General features: G+C 35.9%; 1 protein-coding gene across 1 annotated transcript in view; it reads right to left on the bottom strand.

Moving 5' to 3' along the window:
• LOC117924761 (FIP1[V]-like protein) overlaps positions 1–14,968 on the bottom strand; it is a 23,370-nt gene extending 8,402 nt beyond the window's left edge. Inside the window, 8 exon segments of the mRNA XM_034843478.1 lie at positions 4,139–4,488; positions 4,608–4,709; positions 4,926–5,066; positions 5,213–5,281; positions 5,353–5,479; positions 13,234–13,304; positions 13,307–13,489; positions 14,927–14,968. Of these exon segments, the coding sequence (XP_034699369.1) occupies positions 4,139–4,488; positions 4,608–4,709; positions 4,926–5,066; positions 5,213–5,281; positions 5,353–5,479; positions 13,234–13,304; positions 13,307–13,489; positions 14,927–14,968 (1,085 nt within the window).
• Positions 14,969–15,182: the final 214 nt, after the last annotated feature.

Genomic DNA, 15,182 nt, shown 5'->3' on the forward strand with positions numbered 1-15,182 from the left:
TAGAAGCCTCTATATCTTGCCAATTTCAGATGGCATCCAGAAAAAAATCAAGGATAACATCAATGCATACAAGAATAGACCAGTAATCTGATCTAGGAAACCTCAGGTTATTGTTATTGTATAACTCGACAAAGCCTTGCCCCAAAATTCTAGTGTTGGCTACATAATCTTGTTCCAGAATACCACTCAGAAAATTTTCCCATTGATATCACATGCTTTCATGTATCCTCCCTCCGCCTAGAACCACAATTTTTTTGGCTATTCCCTTGTCCTTGCAGTACATTCCGCTCCACTCATATACATATTATATTACTCCTTTTACCATGTGCTCTTTTTAGAGCATGGCAAAAACATTCCATCAACTTAAAACCATCATGCCTTTAAATGGTGCAACCATTAAACTCTCACTGATGCATTCATTTCTAGTTATATATCTCCTTGTCCTGCCACTCAATTCATCCCATTATCATTTCATAAAAACACAATTTATAAACATGTTCCTCGACAGCCAACTAGATTGCAACATAAAAGATGATTAGTTAGAGATGCCTTAGAAACTATTCCTCTCAATATTAAATGTATATTCAGCTTGCAAAAAACTCTAGAAGCACCTTTCCACTTCATCCACTCCATTTTAATTCTATGTGCAACATTTCCTTTGTTCTACTCCTCATCAATGATGACATCACATATACCCCTCCCATGTATTTGTAACATTAAGTCTCTAATGTTAACTAGAATCTTCCTTCAACTCTACTAAAATTGTAATTCCACATTTTTCTTAGTTTTAATAACATTGAATTTTTACCTTTCTGGAAAAAAAAATTTTACTTCAATGTTGAGCTATTCCCCACTCTAGCCTCATTAGTAAACTTTTTTTTTTTCCTTTTTGGATAAGACACTGCTTTATTTAAGTGGACTAAAAATTACAACAAAGGAAGAGAAATCCCTCCAAACAACTTCATTAGCATACAATTCATGCCAAGTAAAAAAGAAGGCAACCGATAGAGGATCATTAGGGAAAATGTTAGATAGATAATAGTCTAAAACAGGCCCCATACACTGAAATACACCACAGAAGTACCTGATGAGGCCATGCATAACCCCAACCCAAAGTATGGTTCAAGGAAGCATTACATGAGATGCATCAGACACAACAATAGCAGAATCAAATGTCAGCATTTACTAATTCTTTTGAAAAATATACTGCTAAGGTGATACATGGTTCAAAAGCCAAATTTCAATATCATTATCACCACCTTCTTATGCAACATCACCATTGCAGAATGAACATATGGAAAGGTGTAACTAATTTGAAGAAAACCTTCCTCATACGCATTCTCACAAACAAATACTCATTGCATGTGTCTATGTTTGCTCATATGTCTGTATATAAATGTGCATGTTTGCATTCACAAATCAACTGTGTTGAACTAGCATACTTATCAGTGCTGAGTTTGTTCATGTAGGTGGAATAATTGTGGAAGAACCCAAAACAGTTAAATACTGACCAAAGTAATAACTTTATAATGTAATGGAGAAAAGAAACATCAAGAACGAAAAACAGAAAAGGCATACAGTATTGTCCACACATTTTCTAAGTAAATAAAATTTGGATGGTTTGTAAGTGTCCAATCAATGTGGACAGAGGAGGGTGTCATGTAAACAAAGTGTCCAGCATGACAACCATCAATTGGAAATGTAATTTATGAAACAAAACTGGAAATATAAGATGCAACAAAGTGCTTATTTAATAAGTTTTAGAATGGGAAGAAAAATTAGATGTCAGCATTTGAACAGAAAGATACAAGAACCACAAGAGATGAGAAAAAATAGGGAGGCAGGTGTCACAATGATTTGCAACCCATAGAAGCCGCATATTAATTATTTTATGCCATTGCTTTTTACCTTTTTTTTCCAAGGTTTTCCCACATTAGAATGTAATAAAGCATCACAAGCATGATTTGATTTCAGGACCACCAAGCAATGATGATGATAATAAATAATACTTAGGAAATCACATCAAATCTGGAGAGTAGAGAAAATATTGTGAGTGCCTGAGTAGTTGCTATGACCATCAGAAAATCAAGGTGGAACAAGCCAGTTCAAATGAAGAGACTGAAAAGACAAGGATGAGTTAGGGCATTAGAGAAAAGGTGAGACAGGCAATGATGATGATGGTGGTGGTAGACTGGTAGTGGTGTTTTTCTATTATTTGAATAAATCACACCTAGTTTCTTTATGTATTTGTGCAGGGCAATCTTATGGTCCTCAATGCTGGAATGTCTTGCTTTGACCACTTTTCGACATTTTATAGAGTAACGCTAGGTTTTACAACCAGACTTGCCAAACTGCTTCTCTAAACAGATCCCTTAATTTTTTAAAAATTTACATACAAGGTGCATGTTGGATCATGGTGCTGCCCTTACGGACAAGTGTAAGTAACAAGAGATGGGGTAGAGATAGAGAGTCCCAGGTTCTATTCCATGTAACAGTCAGAGAAAAGCTACCAAAAGAAGTATACAGCAGCAAGATGTTAAAATGGCTATCAAAAGCCAAATGCTCCCTGGGGAAGGTGGGGGAGAACAATGTCAACACAATCAGACAATGGGAAGGAAGGTAATGGTCTATAATTTTTATTTTTTTATTTTTTATTTTTTTGCTAGATAATCACACAGAAAAAATATATTAAGAGAAAAGGGTGCCTAAAGGGCAACCCAAAGTATACAGGGATATACAAGAGGCGCCTAAAGGGAAAAACAAAAAGAAGAGGTGACACAAAAAACTCACCAGCCCTCATCTAGAACCCAACCAATCAAAAATGTTGATTAAAGGTAAAGGTCTTACATCTATACATGACTTAGACCAAGACCAAGACCAAGACCAAGATTACATACAAACACTTCAGTTGTTAGGTAACAGGCCAACAATGTACATCAAGCCGGCTAGGACTAAAGCCATAACATCTACCCCTAGTGCAGTCTTCTTATACTTGCAAACATGTTCAATAAATCAAAGAAAAAAAGGAGCAGCTATGTTCAAACTCATGACTGCCCAAAAGTCAAAGTTCCAACACTAGATGAAACCACCAATTGACCCAAAAAGGTAAACTGTTAGTTAATTAGGCAACAATAGAGATTACGCTGATTTGGCCTTGACATCCTAATAGCTTGCTCCATTTAGAAGCTTCAGGCAGGACCTCCAACCACTAATCATTTCCTTCAGAGTTCCAATAACTTGAACTCCACTTTACCCAATGGCAGCAACATTGGAGGAGCAGTGGACGAAAACAAGATACATACTAGGAGGTACAATCTTAGGATGACATTAGGGTACTGATCCACAAAATACCAACCACACCACACCTCCTAGTTTGACTAATCTGCAAAACTTTTGTAGGTACATCAACATTTTCAACTCAACCAAAAAAATGTAGCAGAAAACCACTGAAACAACAAAGTATCCTTTTTTTTACAAGGCCAATCCATGCTAAAAGTTTAGATTTTTGGAAGAGAAAGAATATAGTGACCAACTTCATCCTAATCTAATAATTGGTATTATGGTTGTTGTAACTTTGAACCCATTTCCTCTATTTCTTCCCATACCTATTTTAAATTTATTTTTACATCACTTGATATTTTATATTCCATATATCAGATTTTTTTTTAACACACATGAAAGACAAGCCGATTTGTAATGTTTATTGAGGAGATAGCTCATGCATAACAACGATAATATGGATGCATGGCTTGCTTTTGGCAGCTATGTCCATCCATGCTACCCCACATCATCCATCCCTCTAAATGTTGCTTTGCCAATGATTGCTCATCATAACTATTTAACTTCTTCAACATATAGTCACTTGTTCAGAGGATTATGCCTTAGCTGTTCATTAAAACTAAATAAAAATAAAAATTGAGCATTAATTAGCACACACTCTTCTGATGAAACTTGGCAAATATTTATGTGAGGGAAAGGGGGAACAAAAAAAAAAAATTAGATACAAGGGACTGCTGCTTTGATTCCCTAGCTTGCACAAGCATGATAGCTTCAGGTTAGAGACCACAATAAATACCTTGATTTATGATTTATAAATAATTGGAGATACATATAACATCTGTCCAAATGTATTTCATACCTGTCCTCATGAGGAGTGCCAAAGTTCCCACCAGGATGTACAGGGTCCTGCCCCCTAGAACCAGGACGATACTGAACAGGTGCCTCTGGAGGGAAGGGCAGAATTCCATCTCCTCCAGGCATGTCATCACGAAGGGAATTCATGAAAGGTGCACTTCTTCCAACCAGCTCCCTGTTCCTACCACTATAAGTGGTTGAAAAACTGTCAAAATATTCAGTATCTTCCTGTGCCGCATCATCTTCAACTTCATTGCCTACTCTAAGATCCTCTCTAGGAAGATCATTGTCTGGTGGCTCTGGGGCACCATTCCCTGTAGGGGAATCATCATCTAAAGAGCCCTGCAACGTAATCTGTTTGCCCAAACATCTTCAATAAATTTATGTTCCATTCCATAAGCCGATATACAATATAAACATGTGCAAAAAGATCATTACAATCACTACAGTAAAGAACCGTTTTGATTGATTACCTCAATAATTGCATCAGAATCACGAACTCGGGGGGGTCGAGTATCAACAGAAGGAAGACGTTCACCACAACCTCCTTCCACCTGTATTGCTCTCCCAGTCGGCTGGTAGAAAATCCTTAACCATTAATACTGGAAATTGATCTAGCAAATAAACTCAATAATCTAAAGAGTAGCATTTAGCATCTAAGCCTATGAGTAATCACTGTGAAATAAAGAGAGCTAAAGGAAAAGAAAGGGAAAAAAATACATATATTTCCTTGCAAAATCAATCAAGATTCTGATAAAAATGCAAATCTGGATTCTGTAGCTAGTACATACAATTGGTGGCCGCACACGAGCAGAAGCTTTTGCTAAATCACTAGGTCCAACATCAGCCCTTCCAAGATTTCCATTTTCAGCCGAAACATCATGAATACCTACTGCTGCTGCAAGTTCTGGTGGCAGATCGGGATCATACTCCTGAAATGAAAGCAGTACGAAATAAAAAATTAAAAAATTTAAAAAAAACTACTTTTTTCTTCTTCTTTTTTCTTTGCAATTTCCCAACCGTTGTTTCCAGGAAAAAAAAAATTGAACTACTTCCACACGCAAAAGCAATTTTTTACCTGCTCTGTTCGCCCACTTTCATAAACACGAATCTTGCTTTGCATAGTAGCCTCCAGACGGAGTTGTTCCTGAAGAATTTAAAATTAGGCCCTCTTCTTGTTTTCAATTATTCAGTAGACAATATGATAAATGCTAATACCAGTTGTTTGCAATACTGTTTCCAGCTCTCCTCATTGAAACCAAAGTTGAAAAAGTCAGATATATCAACACCAGGATGTCTCCATGGTTTTTCCTCAAAACTATCAATATCAACATCAAATATAGTCCTGAAAACAGAAGAGAAAAATCAATGAGCATATCATGACTGCAATCTAAAATCAGGAATTTAAATGTTTTTTTTTTTGATAAGTAAAGAAGAAATGCATTAATAAAGAGGCAAAAAGCCACAAAGCATACAGGGGATATACAAGGCGGCAAAGGCCTCAAAAAACAAAGACAAAAAGATTCACCTCCCCTTAAGTGGATGCTACCCACTCCAGGAAGCCTATAAGAGAGAAAGCCTCCACACCTAAATACAATTTGGCCCAGTTCCACAAATTACAAACAAAAAAGGAGGCCTAGAGCATTTTGAGACCAAAAATCTCCAGAAAAAGAAATCATCCAGTTTCATTTCTTTTGCTTCTATCGTGCCATAACAACAAGAAGAACAACTCTCATTTTTAATGAAAATGTTTCCATTTCTGATTAAATAATAATAATATAATAATAATATAATATTAATAATTAATAATTAAAAATTAAAAATAAATAAAAAATAAAACAACAACAACAACAAAGTTTCATATCCCATCTAACTAGGGTTGGCTACATAAATCCATTCTTGCTATCAGCTCCATACAGAGTCACATCCTCCACCAAACTGGAGGCCATCATATCTCTTCCCTCTGTTGCAGCCCATGTTCTTTCTTGCCTACCTATCATCCTTGTAGCTCTTTCAACTTGAATCCAACTGCTCCTTGTAGGCACACGCATATATATAGGCTATCACAAATGAACTTCCAATTTTATCCTCAATTGGTGCTGCGTCTAACTTCCTGGGAATCCACTCATTTCTTGAAAAAGGCATCACTATTCTTTCTTAACTAAAGACGCAAACAGCGCATAAATAAAGTCCAACCAAAAAGAACAAGACCGCTTCCGCACAAAAATCAAGAGGGTTAAGCTCTGTTTGGGAAATGTTTTTGAAAACAGTTCTGAAAAGTAGTTTTTTTTTTAAATTGTTCTATAATACTTTGTAGAACAAAAGTCTGTTTGGGAATTGAAATGTTTTTAACCTATTTTCTATGTTTTTAAATATGTTTTAAAAATAATTTTATATGAAGTGCTTTATTTTTTATCATTCTCCATATTTATAACTTATTTTCTATGTTTTTAAATATGTTTTGAAAATAATTTTTATATTTAGTGTTTTATTTTTAATCATTCTCCATATTTATATAATTATTTTTTAAAACAATCCTCAGAAAACAATTAAAAACAACTAGAAAATATTCTCTAAAACCATGTTTTCTATTTTTAAGAACTGAAAATTGTTTTCTATTTTTTGGTTACCAAACATGTTTTCTTATTATTTTGTTTTGAAGAACAGAAAATTGTTTTAAAAAACAGATACCAAACAGGGTCTTAAAATCCTTGTGATATTCAAATATAGAAATTGATCTTGTTTGAAGAGATCAAGGATGATAGAGTTCAACATCTCTAACAAATCAAGTGATGAACAAAAAGGAAAAAGTATCCACCAAACCATATCTATGTTTTTTTTTATTAGAAACAACAATGTATTAAATTTAGGTATCAAGAAGTACAAAAGAAGGATGAGGAATCCTCCCAAAAAACAAAGAACTAAATAGAACATCAAACTATATTACAAAAGTGTTAGAACCAAGGATCAAAATATGATCAGGATTTTGCATACCTTGTGACAAATAAGGCGGTCAATATTTATGACTTGCCCCAAAGGAGAAGACAATACAAAGTACTTAACCTGGAATGGTGTGTTATGTGTGTAGGGAGTGAGGGAGGAGACCGCAAATCATTTTTTTTTTTACATTGCTAGATAACAATGACATTATGGTGTAAATTTTTTCAACTTGTAGGGATTGATTGAGTTCCACCTAGAAGGTTGGAGGAGATGTGAGTTATATCCTTTAGAGGTTTTGGGGGGTTCCTTGAGGCAAGACGCTTTGGCACATTGCTAGCCTCACTTTGATTTGGACTATTTTTTGGAATCGGAATACAAGCATTTTTTTAGGATAAGTGAATGTCTCTAGAAGTAGTTTAGGAGGTATTTTACATCTCTTCTTCCCTATGGGCTTCTACCAATGAAGCTTTTGAAGGTATTCCTTCGAGCCTCATTCTACTAGTTTGGAACTTAATTTGCAAAACCTTGAGGTTGACTAAGTAGTTTAGTATACACTTTATGAATGGCTTCTTTAGTAGGAGATTTTATACCTATGTGAATTGTAGCTAGATTTGAATTTTTGAACTAGTATACTTTTTTTTATAGGTCTAGATGAAAGTAGTTTAGTATACACTCTATCAGTCTTTGTATAGAGGATTGTGTACTAATTGGAAGTATTCTCATCCATCTTTGTACTTAATATTGTAATGCAATGAAATCATTGTTTCTAATTTTATATATATATATTTAAAGTGGCAAATTTAAGAATTAGTGGATTACTAAGCACGAAACTAAATAATTCAACAAAATTGCCAAACAATGTGATTACGATAAGAAGATTGGCAAGGGTTCTAAAAGTAAGGTTCCAAGGCCATGGGCAATGTAGCCACCCTCAAGGTGATCATTTTCTTTTCTTTTTTTCTTTTTTTTTTTACCCCCCTCAAGGTGATATGAATTCAAAGAAAGGTTAGAATCTTAGTTGGGAGACAAAGCTCCCCACAAAGAAAGAGTTGATGGATTGTATTTGTTTCTTAACCTTTTTATGTATCTCTTTGACCAAGGGAGTTTGTTGAAGCTCCTACTGGTTTGACTTTGTAGGATTGGGCAACTATTGACTAAGGGCTTTGTAGTATAACTCCTCTTGCATACTGACTTTTGTATTTCTTTGGATGTGTTAGAGGTTCTGGTTTCTTAAACTTGTAAAAGGATATCTCAATCTTCTTCATTTGTACACTAATTGTATTTATTTTATTACATTCATACCAAAAAAAGGGTATACACTGATCTCAACATCTAGCACGTTTATTTTTATTTTTTATTTTTGATAACCAAGGAACCTTCCATGATCAAGCCCTTAGGACTCTCCATGGGGACCCAAACCTCGGGATACTGACCACCACGCAACAACCAGCACAAGGTAAATTCAGGGTATCATCAATGGCAAGATTCAAACCCAAGACCATATGACACTTACTGAGACCACACTTCCCAGTGTTCGCCCTGACCAACTAGGCTACCCTAGTGGGTGGCATCTAGCACGTTTATCAACCAAGGGTGCACAAGATTACGAACTATGAGAGTTTTTTTAAAGTGAAGTTCTAAAAAGGTTTCTTGTTTATGATAACCCAAGCTCCTATCTCAGTAGTGAAATGGTCTAATGACTATTTAAGCACCAAAAATTTCACTGCATCAAATCTTATTCTTCCCATGTGAAGGACAACAATGCCAACAGCATATTTGTGATGGCAAATAGGATGATGGTGCAGCAGCAGATTTCCCAAACAAACTTGAGAAAATGGGAATTGAAAGAAAGAAATGAATCATTTCCATGAATGTCAAGGCAAGTCATACAAATGGTAAGACCAAGATCATGTAATATATACTATGAAGCTTTATGAAGATATAGTTTGCCATTTGTTTTAAACTGACCCAATTTCTAAACCAAAAAAAAAGGGTGGAGTTGTTGTGCTTCATTAAATGCACTTCCAGGGCATTTTTTATTTTTCACCAAACAGAACTATAGAAAGGATTATTCAGCCAACCAAACAATTGAGATAAAGTTTCATAAAGGTAACTTGATTCACCAACGCACATCATAAAATATGCATGGATTCACCACAAAGTTGAGAGCAATTTCATAACATAGATACTCCACTTCACATAAATGTTTAATTGCAGAAATGAAGAGAAAGTAACCAAAAGCATTGAAAAAGAACATGAGAATGGAGATCTTGTGCTACACACACACATATATAGTCTAGAGAAATTATGCACTTATATATGTAAATACATGCATGTTGTATGTATACATGTACATAACTCAGGAATAAATATGACAAAAATACACGAGGCACAGTGATCCAAAACTCAGGTAAGTGAGGTTGAAGTCTCGGATCCAATCCTCCGACAAGTAAACTCATTATCCTCTGGTATGAGTGACTGCAGCCCATTCTACAAAAATCAAAACCGTGACTTCAAAGGTCAATTCCAGAAGGTTGGAGTAGGTTTGACTCTCAATCTGCAGATGCACATAGTAGGGGAATCCACCTTGCTACTCATGCAGACTATTTTTTCCAGGGTACTACTAGATTATAATGAACTTTCGTCACTTCTCAACATTGTTCAACCTTTGATACCCAAACTTAGGTGTAGCATTGATCCCCTATGTGGATATGATGAAGTTTTCTTATGTTAATTCTAATTATTCTAACTAAATATTGTTGAACCATAAAACAAAAACTCATGCTACCAGCCTTTCTGAGATGTCATATGATAACAATACCTTTACTTTCTGAAAACTTTGGTTTCTCTAAGTCAATTGAATCTGTAAGCATAACTCTAAAGAAATAATTGATGAGAATATGCCAATAGAATGCAAATTCCCAATATATTAACTTGGAAAAATTTAATTCCTGTACCAAGGATGCTGGTTCTTGAGCTTTCATATGTAACCAGAACTATATAACAAGATTAATCCAAGATAGGTCAAAAATTAGGAAACACAAAGAAGTGAATCCTCCTAAACCAAATTAGATCTTAAAAACAAGAAAATCCTACCTTGGGGCCTTATCAGCTTACCAAATGTTATTTGACTCAATAAAAAAGTTTGTAAGGAATTAAGATCTACAATGGCAAAATTCCAAGGGAATAAGGACAAAGAATAATGCCTACCTAAAATCTCAACTATTAGACCACACTTTAAAAGCAAAATCCCAACAAGCATTTCAAAATTAAAAAAATGTCCTTAATAATCCCATATTAGCCCTCCTAAAAATTGTTGCACACAGAGTATTCCACTAAAACCCTAATTCAACAGGAGTGAGAGGGGGATATATATATATATATATATATATATATAGAGAGAGAGAGAGAGAGAGAAAGAGGAAAATTCTCTCCTTCAGACAAGCTACAAGGTAAAATCATAAACTAAATCAACACTTAAAGGGAAAAATCTAGGAGCCGCCACAATCCAATTCCACACCTTTAAGAGCACTCATTTAACTAGAACTTTGTTGCTGGGTAAGTTTCCTAAATAACTAAGTTGACTATTCATAGTTGTGACCTGCCCATTTGACTTTCTGGTTACTATCAAATAGACTAATAATTTTTTTTGATAGATCTACTATCAAATAGACTAACAATGAAAATTCCTTTAAAAACTACTTCCTTCAATCAAGTTCCTCTCAACAGATAAACTAGTTTGCATGTGCATGTGGAGGGAGGGAGGGAGGGTGAGAGAGAGATGGAAAGAGATGGCCAGCAACCCACAAATCAGTACAAACTTCCCATTTGCAGCCTCCCATCAAATGGGACAGTTCCAAAACTAACCTCTTTCAGAGGCATTCTTGTGCTGATTAGCATGATATATAACTACTAGAAGTCAAAGGAACAATCCAAAAGAGATATTGCATATTTGAAACACGTCATTGGCATTATATAAAACTCTTTCCGCATGCAACATGCAAAAGCAACACTTTATATTCATGCAAACAAATAGAAAGGATTAGATATAGCTTTATATGGATACAAACACTGATAAGAGTCTTAAAGTTAAATTTATGTCCACAAGCATGTAAGCTAAACAGGAAAATTCAGATACATTCATACAATAAATCAATCCTACGCAAATCATGAGGGTTATCTTCTATATTGAAGAGGGCTTTACAAGGAGGCTATCTTGAGGGTTTCATGGCTGGTGGGAGAGGAGGTGAGGGTGTGGTTGTTTCTCATCTTCTATTTGCTGATGACACACTAGTTTTTTGTGATGCAAGCAAGGAGCATGTGGAGGTCTTAAGTTGGGCTTTTATGTGGTTCGAAGCGATTTCTGGGCTAAAAATCAATCTTCACAAAAGCGAACTGATTCCAGTGGGGGTGGTTCCTAATTTTGAGGATTTGGCTAGGGTATTGGGCTGTAAAGTGGCTTCTCTTCCTTCTTGTTATTTAGGGCTGCCTTTGGGAGCTGCTTTCAAATCATCTCGGGTTTGGGATGTAGTGGAGGAGAGATTTCAAAAGCGGCTCGCTTTGTGGAAGAGACAGTATTTGTCCAAAGGAGGAAGGTTGACTTTGGTAAAGAGCACTCTCTCTAGCCTTCCAATTTACTTTATGTCCTTATTTATCATTCCTCACAAGGTGAGCCTAAGGTTGGAAAAGATTCAAAGAGATTTCCTTTGGGGGGGAGTAGTTTCTCAAAGTAAGCCGCATTTGGTAAATTGGTCCATTGTTTGCATGGAGAAAAAGGATGGAGGCTTAGGTATCAGAAATCTTTCTAGGTTGAATAAGGCTCTTCTTGGAAAATGGTGTTGGAGATTTGCTTTGGAACAAGATTCTTTATGGAAACAAGTGATTGTAAGGAAATTTCGGGAGGAAGATGGTGGTTGGTGCTCTGGCGATTCAAGGGAGAGTCATGGAGTGGGGCTTTGGAAGACGATTAGGAAAGGGTGGTTGGAGTTCAGCAAAAGGGTGGCTTTTAAGGTGGGGGATGGTAGAAGAGTGTGTTTTTGGAAGGATAGATGGTGTGGAGAAGATTCTTTGGATGAGGCTTTTCCAAGGTTGTACTATCTTGCCTCCTTCAAGGATGCTTGGGTAGCTCAGTTATGAGATCAGTCCGGGAATTTGGGTAGTTGGAACCCTGTTTTCACAAGACTCAACAATGATTGGGAGATGGAGGAGATGGAAGAGGTGGAAACTTTTTTCAATAGGTTACATGGCCATGCACTTAGAAGGGGGATTGAGGATGTCATGTCTTTGAGGGTTTCAAAGAAAGATATCTTTACAGTTAAGTCTTTCTTCTCTTCCTTAGCTCCTTGCATCGGTAGAAAGTTCCCTTCAAGCTTAGTTTGGAATCCTTGGGTTCCAAAGAGAGTCAGCTTTTCTGCTTGGGAGGCTATCTAGGGAAGAATTCTAACTATGGATCAACTAAAAAGGAGGAGTTGGGCCTTACCAAATAGGTGCTATTTGTGTAAAGCAGATGAAGAATCAGCTAATCATGTGCTTATTCATTGTCCCAAGGCAACTATGATTTGGCACCTTATTTTTGCTCTTTTTGGTGTTCATTGGGTTTTGCCCAATTCTATCAAGGAAACCATTCTTGGTTGGAACGGCACCTTTGTTGGAAAGAAAAGAAAAAAGGCGTGGAATGCAGCCCCTTTATGCTTATTTTGGACTTTATGGAAAGAAAGAAATAGAAGAATCTTTGAAGATTCTGAATTAGCGGATCAAGTTATTTTACGGTCTTTTTTGTACATGTTCTTGGATTGGGTTAGGGTGCATGTAAATTGTGCTTCATGGTCCATTTTCGATTTCATTGATTGGTTGGGTTGTAAGTAAGGGTTTTTTTGTTTTTTCTTTTCCTTTGGCCTAGTTGCCTTGTATACTCCGTGTATACTGTCAGGTGTACTTCAAGCTTTCTTTATACATTGTTTTTACTTATCAAAAAAAAAAAAAAAATCATGACAACTCATCTTGAGTGCTATTCAGAAATATTACATAGATTGCAAGAAATCAGTAAAACAATGCAAATAATAACCAAACAAAGCAAAGATAAGTTACTAACAACCTAGAGCACTCCATGAAATCATTAAACAAAAAGAAAACCAGTGAATGCAGCTATTTGAAGGTTACTTGTGAGAAGGAAGCGTGAATTCTAGTCCACCACCAAAACCACGCCCTGCCATATTGCCACCCCAAGCAGGTGCCCCAAACCAGAATGAAAATTTTTCTGCATGGTAGGAGCATTTTTTATTCCTGCTGGTCGCCAGTCACCTCTACCACGACCAGGCACAGGGCCAATATTTGCAAGTGGACGAACTTGACCTGGGGTTGCTCCAGGAACAACAGCTGCTGCTCCAGGAATAGGCGCTGCACCAGGTCTCACATACTACAAGCCAAAGGAAATATCATAAGGTTACCACACAAAACAAGGAAAGTAAGGGCCACAAAGCCAACAATGGAATAATGATCTAACAATTAATAGAGAACAATTGTAGCTATAGCATATCCAATTGTCCACCAAAAAGTAACAGAATTAAAAGTAATTATCAAATGAAAGAACTTGCAAACGATGTTATATAGTTGTAAAATTCTTTGAAATACAAAGCTAAAAGAAAAAAAGAAACAAAAATTCCAATATTCCCACGTACAGAAAATAAATAAATAAAAAATAAAAAATAAAAATTACAGAACTAGGCCACCAGTTGCATTATGTTATTATTAAATACGGCATCTTAAGAAAACCAAGAATTTATTGGGTCTTTCGTTTTCTCTCTTACATGTGAAACACCACAAATAACTTCTTTTTTTTTTTTTTTTTTTAATAACCAAAGAACCTTCCATGGCCAAGCCTTAGGACTCTCCATGGGGACTCAAAACAAACACCACAAATTACTTTACCCACTCTGATACTAAAAAACCAAAAAAGTGGGTAAAACAATGAAATGTAGAAAATAGTCCCACACACTGCAAAGCCAACCAGGCATGAGTATTATTCCTCCACCCTAACCCTGACAGTGCACTGTAAAAGCAAGTTATTTAGAAAGCAAATGTAGGAATTATATATCCATTAGTGAATGGCATAAAAGGAAAACCATTTGTTCACTACACATCAATAAAAAAATATAACAAGGTTATCTTTTGTTATAACATGCAAGTATCACCAAAGGGTAGGCTGGCCACATCCTAAAGGAACCGGTTCATCAAATGACATACTAATGCTAAGAGCAAGAAAGCTCACAAGAACTCGTAATTAAATTAAACCTTTTCCATTCAATTGTAAATCATCATGCTGCAGTGTGCATAGGGTGGGAAACACCCTTTCCTTGGTAAAAGGACCAAGAACCAAAATATGATTTCAACAAGTGGATTTCTCTCATGCTAGAAAGTTCCAGTTCATGTCCGAACCATCCATAGAGTAGGTTCCATCAGTCAGCTTCACAATGTAAACTGTTCAGATGCGCATGGAACTCCCTTTACATGGGAAAGAAATATTACATATATCAACTATGGGACTTGTAGACCGAGAAGCAATAGTTTCAAAATATTTAAGTGGGACGAAATCACACTTTGAAGTGATTTCCTGCTGTTTAGAAGAAAATAAACTAAATAGAAAAACCTATGCCCTGGCGGTTAACTGGAAGACAGGATTTTCAGATATTAAGATTACAAACAATATTAAGAATCGTTACTCATGCATGGAACCAATGGATCAAACTATAAAAAGTTAAACCAACTTGGCATTTGATCCTTTCAGCAAATAATTAAGGGCCCTTAGAAACAAGAACACTATTCTGTTCTTTGGTTGTGAATGATTACAATTGACCCAAAACTGATTCTCAGCATCATTAGGCAATGAACCACACATCACCGAGTGCTTGCATCAGAAAAACTTATTGTAGGACCAGATTTTAATTTGATCATAGATCATTTTAACTTTAATAAAATAGCCTCAATGGTCAGTGATTTTCCACTGTCTGTGTAGTTCATGTTAATCAAAACTTCCCCTGCAATATAGGCAACTGCAATAATAAAAGCTGATCAGATTGATAGCAACAATTTCCATAACATTGAGACACACA

This window comes from Vitis riparia, chromosome 11 (assembly GCF_004353265.1).
Source record: "Vitis riparia cultivar Riparia Gloire de Montpellier isolate 1030 chromosome 11, EGFV_Vit.rip_1.0, whole genome shotgun sequence".
In the NCBI taxonomy this organism is placed as follows: domain Eukaryota; kingdom Viridiplantae; phylum Streptophyta; class Magnoliopsida; order Vitales; family Vitaceae; genus Vitis; species Vitis riparia.